General features: G+C 36.8%; 3 protein-coding genes across 3 annotated transcripts; 2 read left to right on the top strand and 1 right to left on the bottom strand. All coding sequences in view use genetic code 12, as the record gives it.

The window, feature by feature from the left end:
* Nucleotides 1-4,306: 4,306 nt before the first annotated feature.
* I9W82_000261 (catalase) lies at nt 4,307-5,770 on the top strand (the record flags this gene model as incomplete). The annotated part of the gene is made up of 1 exon (XM_067691484.1): nt 4,307-5,770. One exon carries the CDS (start codon nt 4,307-4,309, stop codon nt 5,768-5,770), a length of 1,464 nt encoding a protein of 487 aa, XP_067550287.1.
* A 557-nt stretch (nt 5,771-6,327) lies between these two features.
* Nucleotides 6,328-7,797, top strand: I9W82_000260 (catalase; the record flags this gene model as incomplete). The annotated part of the gene is made up of 1 exon (XM_067691473.1): nt 6,328-7,797. The coding sequence occupies one exon, from the start codon at nt 6,328-6,330 to the stop codon at nt 7,795-7,797; it is 1,470 nt and encodes a 489-aa protein (XP_067550286.1).
* Nucleotides 7,798-7,890: 93 nt separating this feature from the next.
* On the bottom strand, nt 7,891-10,080 carry I9W82_000259 (uncharacterized protein; the record flags this gene model as incomplete). Its single annotated transcript, XM_067691461.1, has 1 exon — nt 7,891-10,080. The coding sequence occupies one exon, from the start codon at nt 10,078-10,080 to the stop codon at nt 7,891-7,893; it is 2,190 nt and encodes a 729-aa protein (XP_067550285.1).
* Nucleotides 10,081-15,163: the final 5,083 nt, after the last annotated feature.

Raw genomic sequence — 15,163 nt, 5'->3', positions numbered from 1 at the left:
GGGGTGAATAATACATTTGAAGAACTTCATGGCAGAATCTGTCTAAAGTACTTAGTACATGTGATTTTTGAATGGAGTGCGGGTGCTCTTCCCAGATGGTTCAGTTGTGGATTGAGTTTAGTTAGTGCTGGCTGCTTTTTTTTTTTTTTATGGTTTTTATGCAAGACCAAAAATTGAATGTACAAAAAGGAAGAAAAACAACAAACAACAACAACAACAACAACAAAAATTCTTAGCCGATTTTATATAGCACGTGCAAGGAGTGAAAAGAGACAATCAACAAATCTAACTTTGCGCTTTTACAATAGCTATGTATCAGTGACAGCTGCTCTTTTTGTTTTGTCCGAAATGGGGGGATCCTACTTTTAGAAAAGAGAAGCAGAAGCTTGATTATTGTATATCGTCTATTCAATAGCACTTCGTGGTCTTTTTCTTTTTGTAACTGTTTGCTTTCTATGTAGGTACATGTCAAAAGTAGAAACAAAGGCAAAAAGCTCATAACCGAAAAAAAACCAAAACAACCCACTGGACAGACAAAAATAATAAAATACAAAAGAATATTCTGTTTTCTTTTTTTGTATTTCATAAAAGATTATGCAGAATATAACCTTATGTACATTTCTGTAGTTTTGTACCACAATTAATTGTATTCATGTCGGATTTAAAACCTATAAAATCCTACAATTCTGGTATGGATAAACGTTTTGCAAAATACAATGTTGCGAAGCGCTGGATTGTGGTGTTTATCTACTTTGGTGATTCTATACATATTGGCCTATAGAGTCCATTATACACAGTAAACTCACTCAAAAGATAAAGAGCTTGTGTTTTGATACAGTGAGGCAACTCCCCAAATACGAACTTCCTCGGTTCCATATTTTAACCGCTACACTTTTTTCGCTTTCTTAATTTTGAGGAATTTCATCTGCACTGTGCTGCCTTCGGTTCTGCTTTCTTCAGAAACGTACGTAAACCCGCCCTCTCGCCGTGGCTATGATTGCTGTACGTACTGTAGTGGTTACTCTCGCTAAACAAAACAACACAATAGTCAACAATAAAAGTCAAGTGCGCGTCTTAATTTTCAACTTAATAGCATGTGCTGCTTCTTCTAAAAGTACAGAGGCGGAGAGAATATCCAGATTCGGACACTCACCAGTATTATACAGTGCCACTTCAGTACGTAACATCTGAACCCTTTGATTAATGCAATCACAACATAAATTAGACTGTTGTATTCGTCTGCCTTTGACAGTAAGCAATTTCTGAAGAAGGCTGCATTACGTGGCAAAAAAATTGCAATCCAAAAAAGCTAAAAGTAGCTAAAACCAATGTGCAATTCATATCCTCATAATGGCGCCAGAAAATGTGCATGGGAAACCCTCGATTGAACAATTTAAACTAACAGATAGGCAGGTTTTAGAAACAAAAAAAAAAAAAACCTGACGAACTCTGTTTGCAACTCCACGCCACAACTAGGTGAATGCAAACGTACCGGCGATTCATCCGCACCCACGCACCACCAACAACGTACTTCACAGGTCATTCTTTCATGGCTGTCACAATACGAAGGCAACAAAAGAGTAGAAATGTCTAAGCGACTCTCTTGACATTCTTAAATACTTGATGATTCCTCAATATTTGACGCTATTTACATCTTGGAACAAAGTTTTTAGCTCTCGCTAATAAGTGTTTAACGTTTTGTCCTTTGTCGGAACTTTATTTTGAAATCGAAATTATAATTATTTTAAGCTAGTGGGGTGAAAAAAAATAATATACAAGAGAGGGTGGGTTGGCCAGAAAATAAAATATTGTTGATGATCTACACGGTAATAAACTAAGATCTGATTACATTACTTTCCCTCGCGCCACCCCCACCCCCACCCCCAAAGAAATGGTTACAACTCTGATTACGAATATTTTGTTAACGCAATGGTTTGTAAACTTTTCTGGTTTTCTTTTCTTTTTTTTCTTTTTGCTTATGACGTGTTTTATAGCTTTGTGACTAAGACCTAATACTTTAACCACAAAAAAAAATGTATACAACATAATGGGGTCATTATTTGACCCTTCTTGCTTGGTTCCCATTCGGTAGTTCATCCCTTTCAACATCATTAAAGGGATTTGGATCATAGACCGCACGGTCTAAAGTAGCGATATGCTATATGCGCCAACGTTATGAAAAGATGAAAAGTAAAGAAAAAGCAAAGGAAGAATAAAAAAAAAAAGCTTTTTACGTTTAAATCGAATGATTCTTGCATAATTTTCTTACCCATGCATATGCATTTCTTATTTGGTGCTCATAACCATTACACATAGACTACTTTTTAGTGCTAGTTTTAATCCCACCATCTCGTGACTAAAATGTCAACTATACCCGACCAATGAGAAATCTCAACACACAATAGAGAGAGAACTATTGTTGTTGAGGTCGTGGATAGAGTGAGAAAAATCTAAAAATTCGTTTCCTTCTATGGGAGCCTCGACACGCGTTTAGTCAAAATGCAAGGACTCTTATAAGCTCCTTATCTCCACGCATGTGTTGTCAATTGCTACCTTCCTGTTAAGCGACAATCCGGTGTCGTAAAACAGTTTTGCACTTGCGACATAAAGTTTCTTCAATTGTAGTACAAAATAAACAATCCCACGCAACTATAAGTTTGCACAACTCTAGAAATGAAACAGAAAAGCCTCAAAGTGATTGAACAGATTAAATATGAAAAGATTGTTTAAATAAACATTGACGAATTGCCTTTTTTAATTCAGTTCGTAGTAATTGAGATTGTACCTAAAATCCAAATATGAATATACAAGGACAAATGTCGAGCCTTTAGCAATTGCAGTTGGATCTCGAATTCGTAGGAGATTAGATAAGCTTAACAACGTGCAGCTGCAATATGTTCGTTACTTTACATATTTGGATTCTGATAGATTCTCGTCTTCTTTTTACACTAAATAACTAAAGTGAATAATTTTTGTGCGAAATTGTTGCAAAATCTTAGTAATCTTAAAAAGCTACTTTTTAACTACAAATAATAAGCTAAATAAATGCTTCACATCTCACACAGTATATTCTTAAGCGGACCATTTTATGGTGAAGAGTGTTGCACTCTGTAGACAGCTCAATATCTTAATGGTTACTCATAGGGACATATATCTCCGAGCACGTGATATAGTATATCAAAATCACCAAATTGGAAAACGGCTACACTTGTAATAAAATACCACACAGATCTGGAAGCATACACAATTAGTAATCTATAGGGGGCTTATGTGATTACTACATATAGAAGGAAGGGCGGAATTTAAATGTCAATTGCGATAAATGCGAAGATTTAACCTTTAGAAAACACAAACCCGAATTCCTCGTTACTAGAAACGAGTTTGAACTGGTGATTATTTCTGGATGTGTAATAAGGAGATTGTTGTGTTGCTTTAAGCTCTCCCCCTTTTTATTATATTTTTGCATTTGATTGCTTTTGCGATTACAAGGCAGCAAACGGCTGTATACAGGAACACGCCTTTTATCAACACCAGATCGTTCGGTGTTTCTGGGAGATGCAAGAGCAAATTATCCTTTTAAAAGCTGCACACAAGAGGCAGAGCTAGAGGGATGAGGATAGTAAGTCATACTATGAGCTTTTAAGTGGGTTAATTCCAGACAGGACGGCGGTGAAGGATGTTATTTTCAACAGGATATACAAAAAAAAGGGGTTTTTCAATGCTTGACCAATAACAGCAATTTTAAAAGCTATTACATAATCTAACAAAAAAAAAAGAACGTTTCTACAAAACCCACAGTTTCTCCTCTTCTTGATCTCTTTCGTTGAATGCTACGGGAATTGTGCTTTGTACGTCATGGAGACCTGAATATTGTGATCCATGAACAGGAAGAATCATCTTATCGATTGACAATTACATACAAAGCAGGTAACACCTCTACCCGTATACTTGCAGCCACAAAGCCAAAAAAAAAAAAAAAAAAAAAAAAACAAAACAGATAGATATGCAAGCGCAGCCACACTCTCCTTTATTGTCTATATCACGGATGACCTCTATCCGTTGGTTCTAGTTTGATTACATATTGTAATATGGTGAATTCCGCACGTGGTGAAACATTTTTATGTAAGCATGTCATGAAATCTTGATCTATGCGGAAAGCAAACTTATAATAATTTCAGCTATTGTGTAATACTTGTAAACCTCAATTTGATACTAGATTGCTCTACCTAAAATTATATAAATAAAGGGGGAGTTATCCCACTCTTCAAACTCCAATTGAGATCTACAACTAAAGCTAAACTTAGTCATGGCTCCAGTATACACCACATCACAAGGTAACCCAGTTCCAGAACCATTTGCCACTCAAAGGATTGGCAAGCACGGTCCATTGTTGATGCAAGATGTCAACTTGATCGACAACTTGGCTCATTTCGATAGAGAAAGAATCCCAGAAAGAGTGGTCCATGCTAAAGGTTCCGGTGCTCATGGTGTTTTTGAAGTTACCGATGACATCACTGACATTTGTTCAGCCAAATTTTTAGACACTGTTGGAAAAAAGACAAAGATCTTTACTAGATTCTCACAAGTTGCTGGTGAACAAGGTTATGCTGACACAGTTAGAGATCCAAGAGGATTTTCCACCAAGTTTTACACTGAAGAAGGTATTTTAGACTTGGTCTACAATAATACTCCAATTTTCTTTCTTAGAGACCCATCCAAGTTCCCACACTTTATCCACACTCAAAAGAGAAACCCCCAAACTGGATTGAAGGACCCTAACGCTTTTTGGGATTACTTTGTTTCCAACCCAGAGTCTGTTCATCAAGTTACCCTTTTGTTCACAGATAGAGGTATTCCAAAGTCTTATAGAAAGCAACATGCTTTTTCTGGCCACACTTATAAATGGTCCAATGCCAAGGGTGATTGGTATTATGTTCAAGTCCACTTTTTAGCTGATCTCGGATTCGACACCTTTACACAAGAAGAAGGTACAAAGGTTGCCGGTGAGAATCCAGATTATCTTAGACAGGACTTGTTTGATGCCATTGAGAAAGGTGACTATCCTTCATGGACTTGTTACATTCAAACAATGACAGAAGAACAAGCCAAAAAGGCTCCATTTTCAGTTTTCGATTTGACAAAGGTTTGGCCACACAAGGATTACCCATTGAGAAGATTTGGTAAATTTACCTTGAACAAGAATCCCGAAAACTTTTTTGCTGAAGTTGAACAAGCTGGATTCTCTCCTGCAAACACTGTTCCATCTATGCAACCATCTGCTGATCCAGTGTTGCAATCGAGATTGTTTTCCTACACTGATACTCAAAGATACAGATTGGGAGTAAACTATGCCCAAATCCCAATCAATAATCCAAACAATGGTGGTCACGTGTTTGCTCCAATTGTTAGAGATGGTTACATGACAGTTAATGGAAACCTTGGCCCTACTCCAAACTATTTGGCTTCTAGTCTTGATATAAAATACGATCAATTCCCAATTCAACAAGATCAGGAAGTTTGGGAGGGTGCTGCTACTCCATTCCACTGGAAGGCAACTCCAGCAGAATGGACTCAAGCTACCGAGTTTTACAACAAGGTCTTGCCAAAGCAACCAGGTGGTCAAGGACGTTTGGCACACAACATTGCTGGTCATGTTTCTGCTGCCAACCGTGACATTCAAGATAGAGTGTTTAAGTACTTTGGTGGAGTCAGTCCAAAGTTGGAGGAAGATATTAAAAAGGAGGTTTTTGAATTAGATCCAAGGAAGTAAAATGTATAGTGCTTTATAGTTGAAATGTTATTTATTTTATATTAAAGAATGTTCAAGCTTACATCAGAGGAACACGAGTACTTCTCTGCTCGACCACTTGTAGATGGAATACGGTTCGTGTTACCATTGCCCTGGTGGGAATATCTTCTCCAATTTGCAGCAATTACGTGTTCACAAAATGCACAGTGATAAACTGTTATTGAACTCTAAGTTGTTCCATTTCTTTCTACACATGCGCCTTCCATTCGCTTCTGTTGAAGTACAATCCCTCAAACTGTGGTTTCTTCCGTAGTCCCCACTCCTGCATAATAACAAACTTTTTTTATCTTCTTCAATATTCCGCACACAGTTGCGAATTCTTTTAGATTTCGATGGAACAAATTTATATACCAGCTAACAATGTTCCATCAGATATTGTGTTCCATAATGAGCTGAAATTGCTTTGAGTATCCCCAACGTTGGGGACATCAGCTATTTTCTCAATTGCATTTACTATATAAAGATCTACTGTTTTTGATGAAATCGCAACCTATTGAAAACTTCCTATAACAAACAAAATGACACCACCTCCAGTTCTCACTAATTCACAAGGCCAAGCCATCACAAATCCTCCATACGCTACTCAGAGAATTGGTAAGCATGGTCCTTTGCTCCTACAAGATATTGATTTGATTGACAACTTGGCCCATTTCGACAGAGAAAGAATCCCTGAAAGAGTTGTTCACGGTAGAGGTTCAGGAGCACATGGAGTTTTTGAAGTTACTGATGACATCACTGATGTCTGCTCTGCTGATTTTCTTAGTCAAGTTGGGAAAAAGACCAGGACATTTACCCGGTTTTCCTTGGTTGCTGCTGAATCTGGTGCCAATGATTCTGCTAGAGATGTTAGAGGTTTTGCAACAAAGTTTTACACATCTGAAGGTATCTTGGACTTTGTGTATATCCACACTCCAGTGTTTTTCATCAGAGATCCTTCAAAGTTTGTCGATGTAAACCATGTACAAAAAAGAAATCCTCAAACCAACTCAAAGGATCCTAATGCTGCATGGGACTTTTTCACTTTGAATCCTGAAACTATTCATCAAGTAACCATTTTGTACACTGATCGGGGCACACCGGCTTCATTTAGACACATGCATGGCTTCTCTGCCCATACGTTCAAGTGGTCAAACGCAAAAGGTGAATGGGTGTACGTTCGTATTCATCAATTGACTGACCAAGGTATCAAAAATCATACCATTGAAGAAGCCACTCGTATTGCAGGTGAAAACCCTGATGCTGCTCAAGATGATTTGTTCCAAAGTATCGATAGCGGTGACTATCCTTCTTGGACTTGCTATGTTCAAACCATGACACCAGAGCAGGCCAAGAATGCACCGTTTTCTGTCTTTGACATGACAAAGACTTGGCCTCATAGAGACTATCCATTAAGAAGGTTCGGTAAGTTGACGTTGAATGAAAACCCAGAAAATTATTTTGCTGAAGTTGAGCAAGCAGCATTTTCCCCTGCAAATACTGTCCCATCGATGCAACCATCAGCTGATCCTGTCTTACAAGGTAGGTTGTTTTCCTACACCGATACCCAGAGATACAGATTGGGGGTCAATTTTGCTCAAATACCAGTCAATTGTCCTCTCAGAGGAGGCGTTCAACCATTTACGCCATCCGAAAGAGATGGATTCATGAATGTCAATGGCAACTTGGGAAAGACTCCAAACTACTTGACCAAGAGAAACAATGTCACCATCAAATCCTTCCCAATTCAACAATTTCAAGAGGTATGGGAAGGGCCAGCGGAGCCGTTTGAATGGGTTGCTACTCCCGCTGAATTTGACCAACCAGCGATCCTCTACAATGAAGTTTTGTCTGACGTTGAAAGGAGAAACTTGGCCCATAATGTTTCCATTGAGGTTGCTAAAACAGAGCCCGATATCCAAGATCGAGTCTTTAAATACTTTGGCGGGGTCAGTCCAGAGTTAGCTGAGGCTATTAAGAAGGAAGTTTTTGAAGTGAACCCAAGGAAGTAGGTTTATAGTTTGATATTTTAATATATTTATTATAGTAATACAGTGAAACAGATAATTATACAAAATGAATTGAACTTTGGTAGATTGAGCAACTTAAGCAATTCTCAATAACACCTTATCATGGAATTTCAAAAACTCAGCAATATTGAACCTAACAACATCAATGTTTTCAAAATTATTTAAATTGGGCAACTTGATGAACAACTTGTTATAGAATACATTACTCTTGACTAAATTTTTCAAATCGCCAATTGTTCTGATTTGAGATTTAGGGAGGCTTAAAACAATGGTTTTGTCGTGTGGGTTGACGATTTTGCACTTGAGGTATTGATGGGATAAAGAATTAACAGACGTTGGCGATGGCGAGCTAGAAGTCTTGGAGTAAACTGATGTAGGTGATATTTGTGCATTGTATAAATTAGCATTGGGCAGACCCACATTTGTGTAACCACTAACGGGGAAAACATTGGGGTTGACACTCATGGGTGACATTTTGGGAGGCATAGATTGTGGTGCCTGGTATGGCTTGTCGTAAGGATTAACTGATTGATAAGGAGATTGTGATTTGACTTTCGGTACTGAACCAAGCTTGGGACTATATGGATTGCTAGGTGAGTAAAAAACGGGACTTCCCATGGGTGGTGGCTTTTGCTTAAAATGTGGCAGCAGCTGTGGGTTCAGTGACGAGAAAGCATCACTAGCCCCATGGAGCGAGTTCTTTGGAGACATCACTTGCAGACCCGTGAATTGTGTGGAAGGGTTTGATTCCTTACTTGGTTTTTGCGAATTCTTACGTGATACTTTGTGGGACCCACGTGACGTGTCTGGCGAATAGGCAACTGTTTGATCTTCTTCGTCAATACGGGAGAAGGTTGTTGATGCGCTGTTGAGTGATGTATCAATATAGTCTTTATGATCAACTCCTCCGTGAAACATTCTTGGCAGATTGTTTGGAGAGTCCGACGCTCTAGCGCTATTGAATGGGGATGATTTCGAATTGGTTCTACCCAACTTGACTGAGTTTTGTCTTGAAGCTTGGGCCATTATATGTGAAGCTTGCTGATAATTGTTGTAAATATTTTTCGACTTTGTTCTTATTGGTAAATCAGCCTCGTCAACCTCATTAATCACTTCAGCTTCTTGTTCCTTACTCAAAGCCTCCATTTGTTGTTCATGTTGCAATTTACGTTCCTCGCAAACTTTTAAGATGTCAATTGAGTCTGGTAAAATCCTGCTATTGATTTCATCATTGGTAAGCTCTTCTTCATTGTCTCCATCAGAGGCTTGACAAATAAACCCAGGTAAATCTTTGTACGTCAACTCCAACCAGGCAATCAACTCCTCAGATGTTTGGAAGTATTTGTTCAAAATGAGTTTGTTTATGTAAACATTCAAATCATTACATCTCTTCAACAACATATTGACTTGGGCCGTTTCTTGCTCAAAAGACTTTTCAATTTTTGTAGAGTCACCACTGGTTCCCCTATTTTCATAATGGTTCAAAGTGGTTGTGGTTGGTAATGGTTCGGGCAATTTTGGCAACTTCAATTCATCCAGTTTTGCACTTTGACTGATCAGACTAACCAAATCCAATAATGTGATATGTAAGTTGTAAAAATCCTGATAATACCGACACAAATGGGCTCTTGACTTGTCACTATACTTTACATCCAACCTATACCAATACCTGTCTTTGAACAAGAAAAAGTTCAGAATTGAAGCAGAAACTGGATATGCCTTGTTATTAATTGTTTGAAAAACAGCTTCCACTTTGTTAAATTGTAGATTTAAGTAATTGTGATCTTTTACAATGTCAGGATTCTCAACCCCATGTAGCCAGCTTAAAGTTATTGGATTTATATGGTCATTTACTGCGATATCAAGATAGGTTGCTGGAATGAGACCCGGTGGGTGTACCTTGTCAATGTACTTTACCAACACCCAACCATCACGAGGGTGGTCTAACAACTTCAATATGTCTCCCTTAGTAACACTCAATTCATTTGAAGATTCGGCGGTAAAAGAATATTTGGCAACTAGGATAATTGTGGGTCTAAATTTGTTTGAAATTGTTTCTTCCACTTGTTTCTTTTCTGTTCTTGGCCCGGAGATTGTGAGTGATCTTAACTGACCAGAAATGGAAAGTGGTGCAGAAATCGTTGGGGTTTTGACGCTCTTGCTTCTCTTTGTAGTTTTCATATGATGTAATCTGTGGTGCAGCAGCTCGTTTAACTTTGGAGACTCTGGATGATGCGATGAGGCAGGTGAAACCATAGTGATCATGACTGCTTTAGCGATAGATTGTAGATTTGTAACTGGAAGATATAAAAAGGGTTTTGGTTTTTATATCAAGAACAATAATAATTTGAATAGGAGATTTGGTTTATTTGGCGCTCTTAATCTAATTTTTTATTTTTAATTTTTAATTTTTACAAATTAGAGGCGTCTGTGTAAGAATACATTTTGATAATCTCCATAACGTTAATCCAATTTAATGCGCCAAGTGTTGACATTTTTTACTATCAGGAGACAGATTACATTTTAGATGTTGCAGAGTACATACTACGATACTTTAACGAAGTTGAGTTGTTTAAGAATTGGATGGCTTTTTTATGGGATTTAAAAACAGTGCACGGCATTCTCATGTTTTGCTTTTATTTTTTGATACAAAGGAATTACAAGGCGATGAAGTGTGTAGCACAAGCAAGCAAGTAAACAAAGAGTTATTGTCTGTATAGAGGTAATTGTAGATTACATTACTCAAAAAAAATGGCGTGGCTACTTGTTTTGTTATTGTTTTGATTTTTTTTTTTTTTTTTTCGCGTCAGAAAGGTCGTGTACAAATGTTAAATGAGACGCGTCTTCTTTTTTTCGTTTGAGCTCATCTAATTATCAACAGTTGATACATGATAGACCAAAAGCTTGTATCTGGCAACCATAGAGGTCTTGTATATGTGATTAGCAAAGCTTATTCAGATGAGGCACTGCGATGTATTCATTCAATAACTCATGAAATGTCAACAGCAGAAAGAGAGACAAAATGGAAGATAGCTGTACGACTACGTCCTCAACAGCATTAACTGCTACCTCACCCCCCCTACAAGCTTTCCTCATATCCAAAAGAATCCTTTTGGATCAAAAAAAATGTATCCATCATGCGAACCAAAGAAATTCAAAACAAATCGTAAAAAGTTTAATTTTTTTACAACGAAAGTTTTGGATTATTAACGATGGACATTCTCATAGGTTAATCTCCTTCCAGCCATTTTTGCTTAACTAAACAGATGTAAAAATCAGTCTCGCTGGTAATCCGGAAGTGTAATATATGTATGTAGAAGAAGAAGAAGAAGAAGAAGAGAAGAAAGGAAGAGCTGTGAGAAGTTTTTTTTTTTATCTTTTTCTTTTTCTTTTCCTCACAGAATGTACCAGAAATTGAGCAAATGTGCACGACTAGTCGTTGCAAACTTTCTTGTTTGAAGGATGGTTGACCAGGTACCACAACGCAGACTAATTCAGTAGATACTTGCACTATTACCTGTCTAAGATTATACTATCTCAGCCCAACACATCACTAAATTCTGCATTAAGAAACTTTATCAGTAACAACTTGAATTTAATTACCTTAAAGCAAATTGACCACTGTAGAAGCGGAGTTAATGATCAAAATATCATCGTCGGCATCTAACAGGTTTAATGTTTTGTGGGATTTGGTAATGCCGAGGACAAAGAAGGAAATTGAATGACTGCGTCAGCTTATGTATGGGTAAAATCAGCTGACAACTGTGCAAAATTTAGATTTTGCATACCCGTGGTTACGAGTTCTTTTTTTATTGTAGTAGACAGATTTCAGTAATTTCTTACTAAGTATTGAGATCAACCCACTCTATTGTTAATGGAACAGTATTTAAGCAAGAATTGGCAACACAATTGCTTCTTCTGAGGGTTATTTATAGATTCGGTTCGGAACTGTAAAATAGGAGAAAAAGAAAAAGAAAAAAAAAAAAAATACAGAAATGTCGCTTTGCCTTTTTCATTACGGTACATTTATAGTTCCAAAATATGAAATGCCCCGTTGCGATCATTTCGGCTAAACTTTATATAGACTTCATAGAGCGAGAGGGCCCTTTGTGGTTTATTTTATTTTATTTTTTTTTAGCGAGAATGAAAGACTTTGCAGCATTTTTCTGGACCCCAGTAACAAGGTTGCCATGACAACCAAAATTTACGAAATGTAAGAGAACGAGACAAAAAAAAAAAAAAATAAAATAATATAAAATAAAAATAATATAAAATAAAAAGTAAACCAATTATTTTGTGCTACTCTAAGATCAGCCAAAAACTCTAGTCATCCTTTTCTAAGTCAGAAACTTAATCTTATTGTATAACTTTGAATGAAGTCTCATCTTTCCACACTACAGAAGAAAGTCATGGGCGCAACGTAATGCAAATCCACCATCAGATTGTGTAGACAATTTTAGAGCTTTTGGATCTTTTTTTGTCTACTATATTCTACCTATCAGCTCTTTACTTCGATGGCTGACATTGAAGATTACATGACCAGTGATTGAGCGAGAGAAAAGCTTACTTAAACTCCACATACGTTTAAAAGAGATAATTGGGAGCTTCTTTTGGTCAAAAGTTTATCATCATTTTCGTTTCTTCATTGGAACGGTCTTCAAAATCTTTGGTGGGATTCACAAAGTTTTTGGCCATTGAAGTATATGAGCTGCCAGCTATGCATACATGTCAAAAGCTCATGCAGGAAAGACATGGGTGTACAACTTTGAGTGTAGGGGGTGCAAACGCACAGTGTTACACATTTACTAACTGCACCCTGTTCCTAGACTCCGTATAGCAATCAATTCCTTCAAAGGAACAATTACGGAAATTAAGGAGCTCCTTAAGCCACCGACAACAATTGCTATCCTTGCTGTTTCAAAATAATATCACCAAAGATAGTATGAACGGAGGCGTTTAAATGAATTTGTGTGCTGGCCTTTTCAGGCAAATGTTTGCGCGCAAAAGCTAAAATATAATCACATGCATGGACTAGTGTGGAGAATGTTAAGTCCTTCACAATAATTTAATTGATAAAACACACGTTTGCTCTTGTATCAAGTATTTCATCTGGAATTTTGTAAATGTATCTTACCAGATTTTTAGACAAGAAATAAATTGAGGAGAGATAGAAAAGAGTGTGGTTCGTAAACAACTGTGGTGCAGACAAATTACTAATCAGCTTATCTTTTGAACCTCAGTTAAAAAAAAATTAATTACGACAAAAATGTATGCATTAACAATCAATTTAACAAAAAGCAAACGGCGTTTTGAAGCAAAATTTAAAATGAGTCCCTTTATCGCCATATATTCTATTGTTTGGGTACCGGCAACAAAAATAATAATAATAATAATAATAATCAAAAAAAAATAATAGAAAAAAAAAAAAAAAAAAAACGGACAATAACAGTCGGCAATGCAGCCTTGAAACCGAGCTTCTTGGCTTTTGTACTCTGACAAATAAATTTATAAAAGAATTGCTTTGTGTTCCACTACATACAACTTAAATATAGAAATCCACTTTTGTTTTATATGCACAACGGTGCCTAGAGCTAAGCCTTAAAGGCCCTCTGCTTGGCTTATTATGACATTTTAAACATATTTTTGCTTTTCCCATAATTTGATCTTCGAATTTAAAGGATGAGATTGAAGAAGACCGGAATGACAGTATAGTATAGAATTTAATGCAAGATCACACCAAAAGAGATATTGGTTCGCTTTTGAGGGCAGCGTACAAGTGCTTAAGTTTTCCTTCTTTATTCGAACCAAGTGCATAGACTTTCAATATAAACAGATTTCTCAGGTTGAGTGATACTAACCGACACTTTATATACTTCTAGCTATCTCTGCCTAAAAGACTCAAATAGTAGAATCGACTCTACCCTTCCACCCTTCCAACACATATACTCCGCGGTTTCACTTAGATGAGTTCATTAATGATTGCAGGTAATATAACTAACATAACATTTAGTCAATATTGACATTTCGCATTTTAAATCAGGAGGTTGTCACTTTGAATTATCATGACCTTTATAGTCTCTCTGCGGTTGGCTGCTATGATATTAGCGGGGTTCGGTAAAACTCAAGCAAGAGTAGGAGAGCCAGATGATTGAACTTCCACCCCCTCACTTGCAATGTAACGCCCCACTTCTGGCATGAGACCAAGGCATTGCCCCGCCTCTCCACTACTACTGACAATCAATGGAGTTTAAGTACGATTTCTAATAACCACTAGATAATTAACAGCTCATTATTACGTACTCTGGTTGTTGAGCCTGATTCATCCACCCCATAATTTGGGGTTTTCTTAACGCATAATCACGTTTCACCACAAATTTTGGTTTTGCCACAGCTGCAATTGGGCTCAGTATAACAATGACAGCTGGAAATATGCACGGAATTAAGACTTAGATCGTCCTTGGTTCCGTTTATGACCATTGCATGCTATGCATAACAGGGTAGAGGTATGTTTGTATAGGAGAAGCACGGGGCGTGAGGGGGGGGTGTAATCATTAAAGTCTTGTGTGAAGGACATTGAACAATGGACGTTTCTTTTTTAACTGAGGAAGGCGACTATGGTTATGGGGGGTATTCCCATTGGAACAAAGGGGTTCCCAAAGACGGAAAAAATTATAACCATTGGAAAACACAATAGAAACCAAGATAATTTTTTTCAAAAATAATATGCTGATTCTTAGAAACCCTATCACAAAATAAATGCAAAATTAATACTGTGAATAATATTACATAATTTTTTCCTCTTTGTGTATATCTTTAAACAAAGACAATACCCTGTTTTCTTATTCATATATGTATTGTTTAAATTTTTTTTTCACCATACAAAATTTTCAACAAAGCGCTTAAAAAATATAAGTAGATATGCATGTTGAATTAGAATAAAGTGTGAAAATTGTAGTAGAAAACAATGGAATTCAGCCTAAAAATTGACAAATTTAAGTCCTACAGCAAGCATGCATTGTTTTTTCTGCATCTTTTGTATTAATAATCCATTTATACTTTGAGAACAATCAGACACTAAATAACTAATTGTTTTGGTATGTTTATAGATGTTACAGAATTGAATTTTGTTTCTTTTTTTTTTTTTTTTTTCAATGCAAAACCAAGGGCTCAAGACCATTGAGTGGATTAAATATAATATATATATACAGACAGAAGTTTCCATTGCATGTCATCCCCACAGAAGTCCAAAGTACACCCTTTTCACTTTCAACACATCTAATTGACTATTGTGGTTCAAACACTTTCAGAGTATAGCTAGGTTTAGCTTAAAGAAGTGATACACAACTAA

The sequence above is a fragment of the Candida metapsilosis genome (genome assembly GCF_017655625.1).
Source record: "Candida metapsilosis strain BP57 chromosome Unknown scaffold1, whole genome shotgun sequence".
Classification (NCBI taxonomy): domain Eukaryota; kingdom Fungi; phylum Ascomycota; class Pichiomycetes; order Serinales; family Debaryomycetaceae; genus Lodderomyces; species Lodderomyces metapsilosis.
Note: the sequence above shows the minus strand (reverse complement) of the source record. Positions and strands in the feature narration are given on the sequence as shown.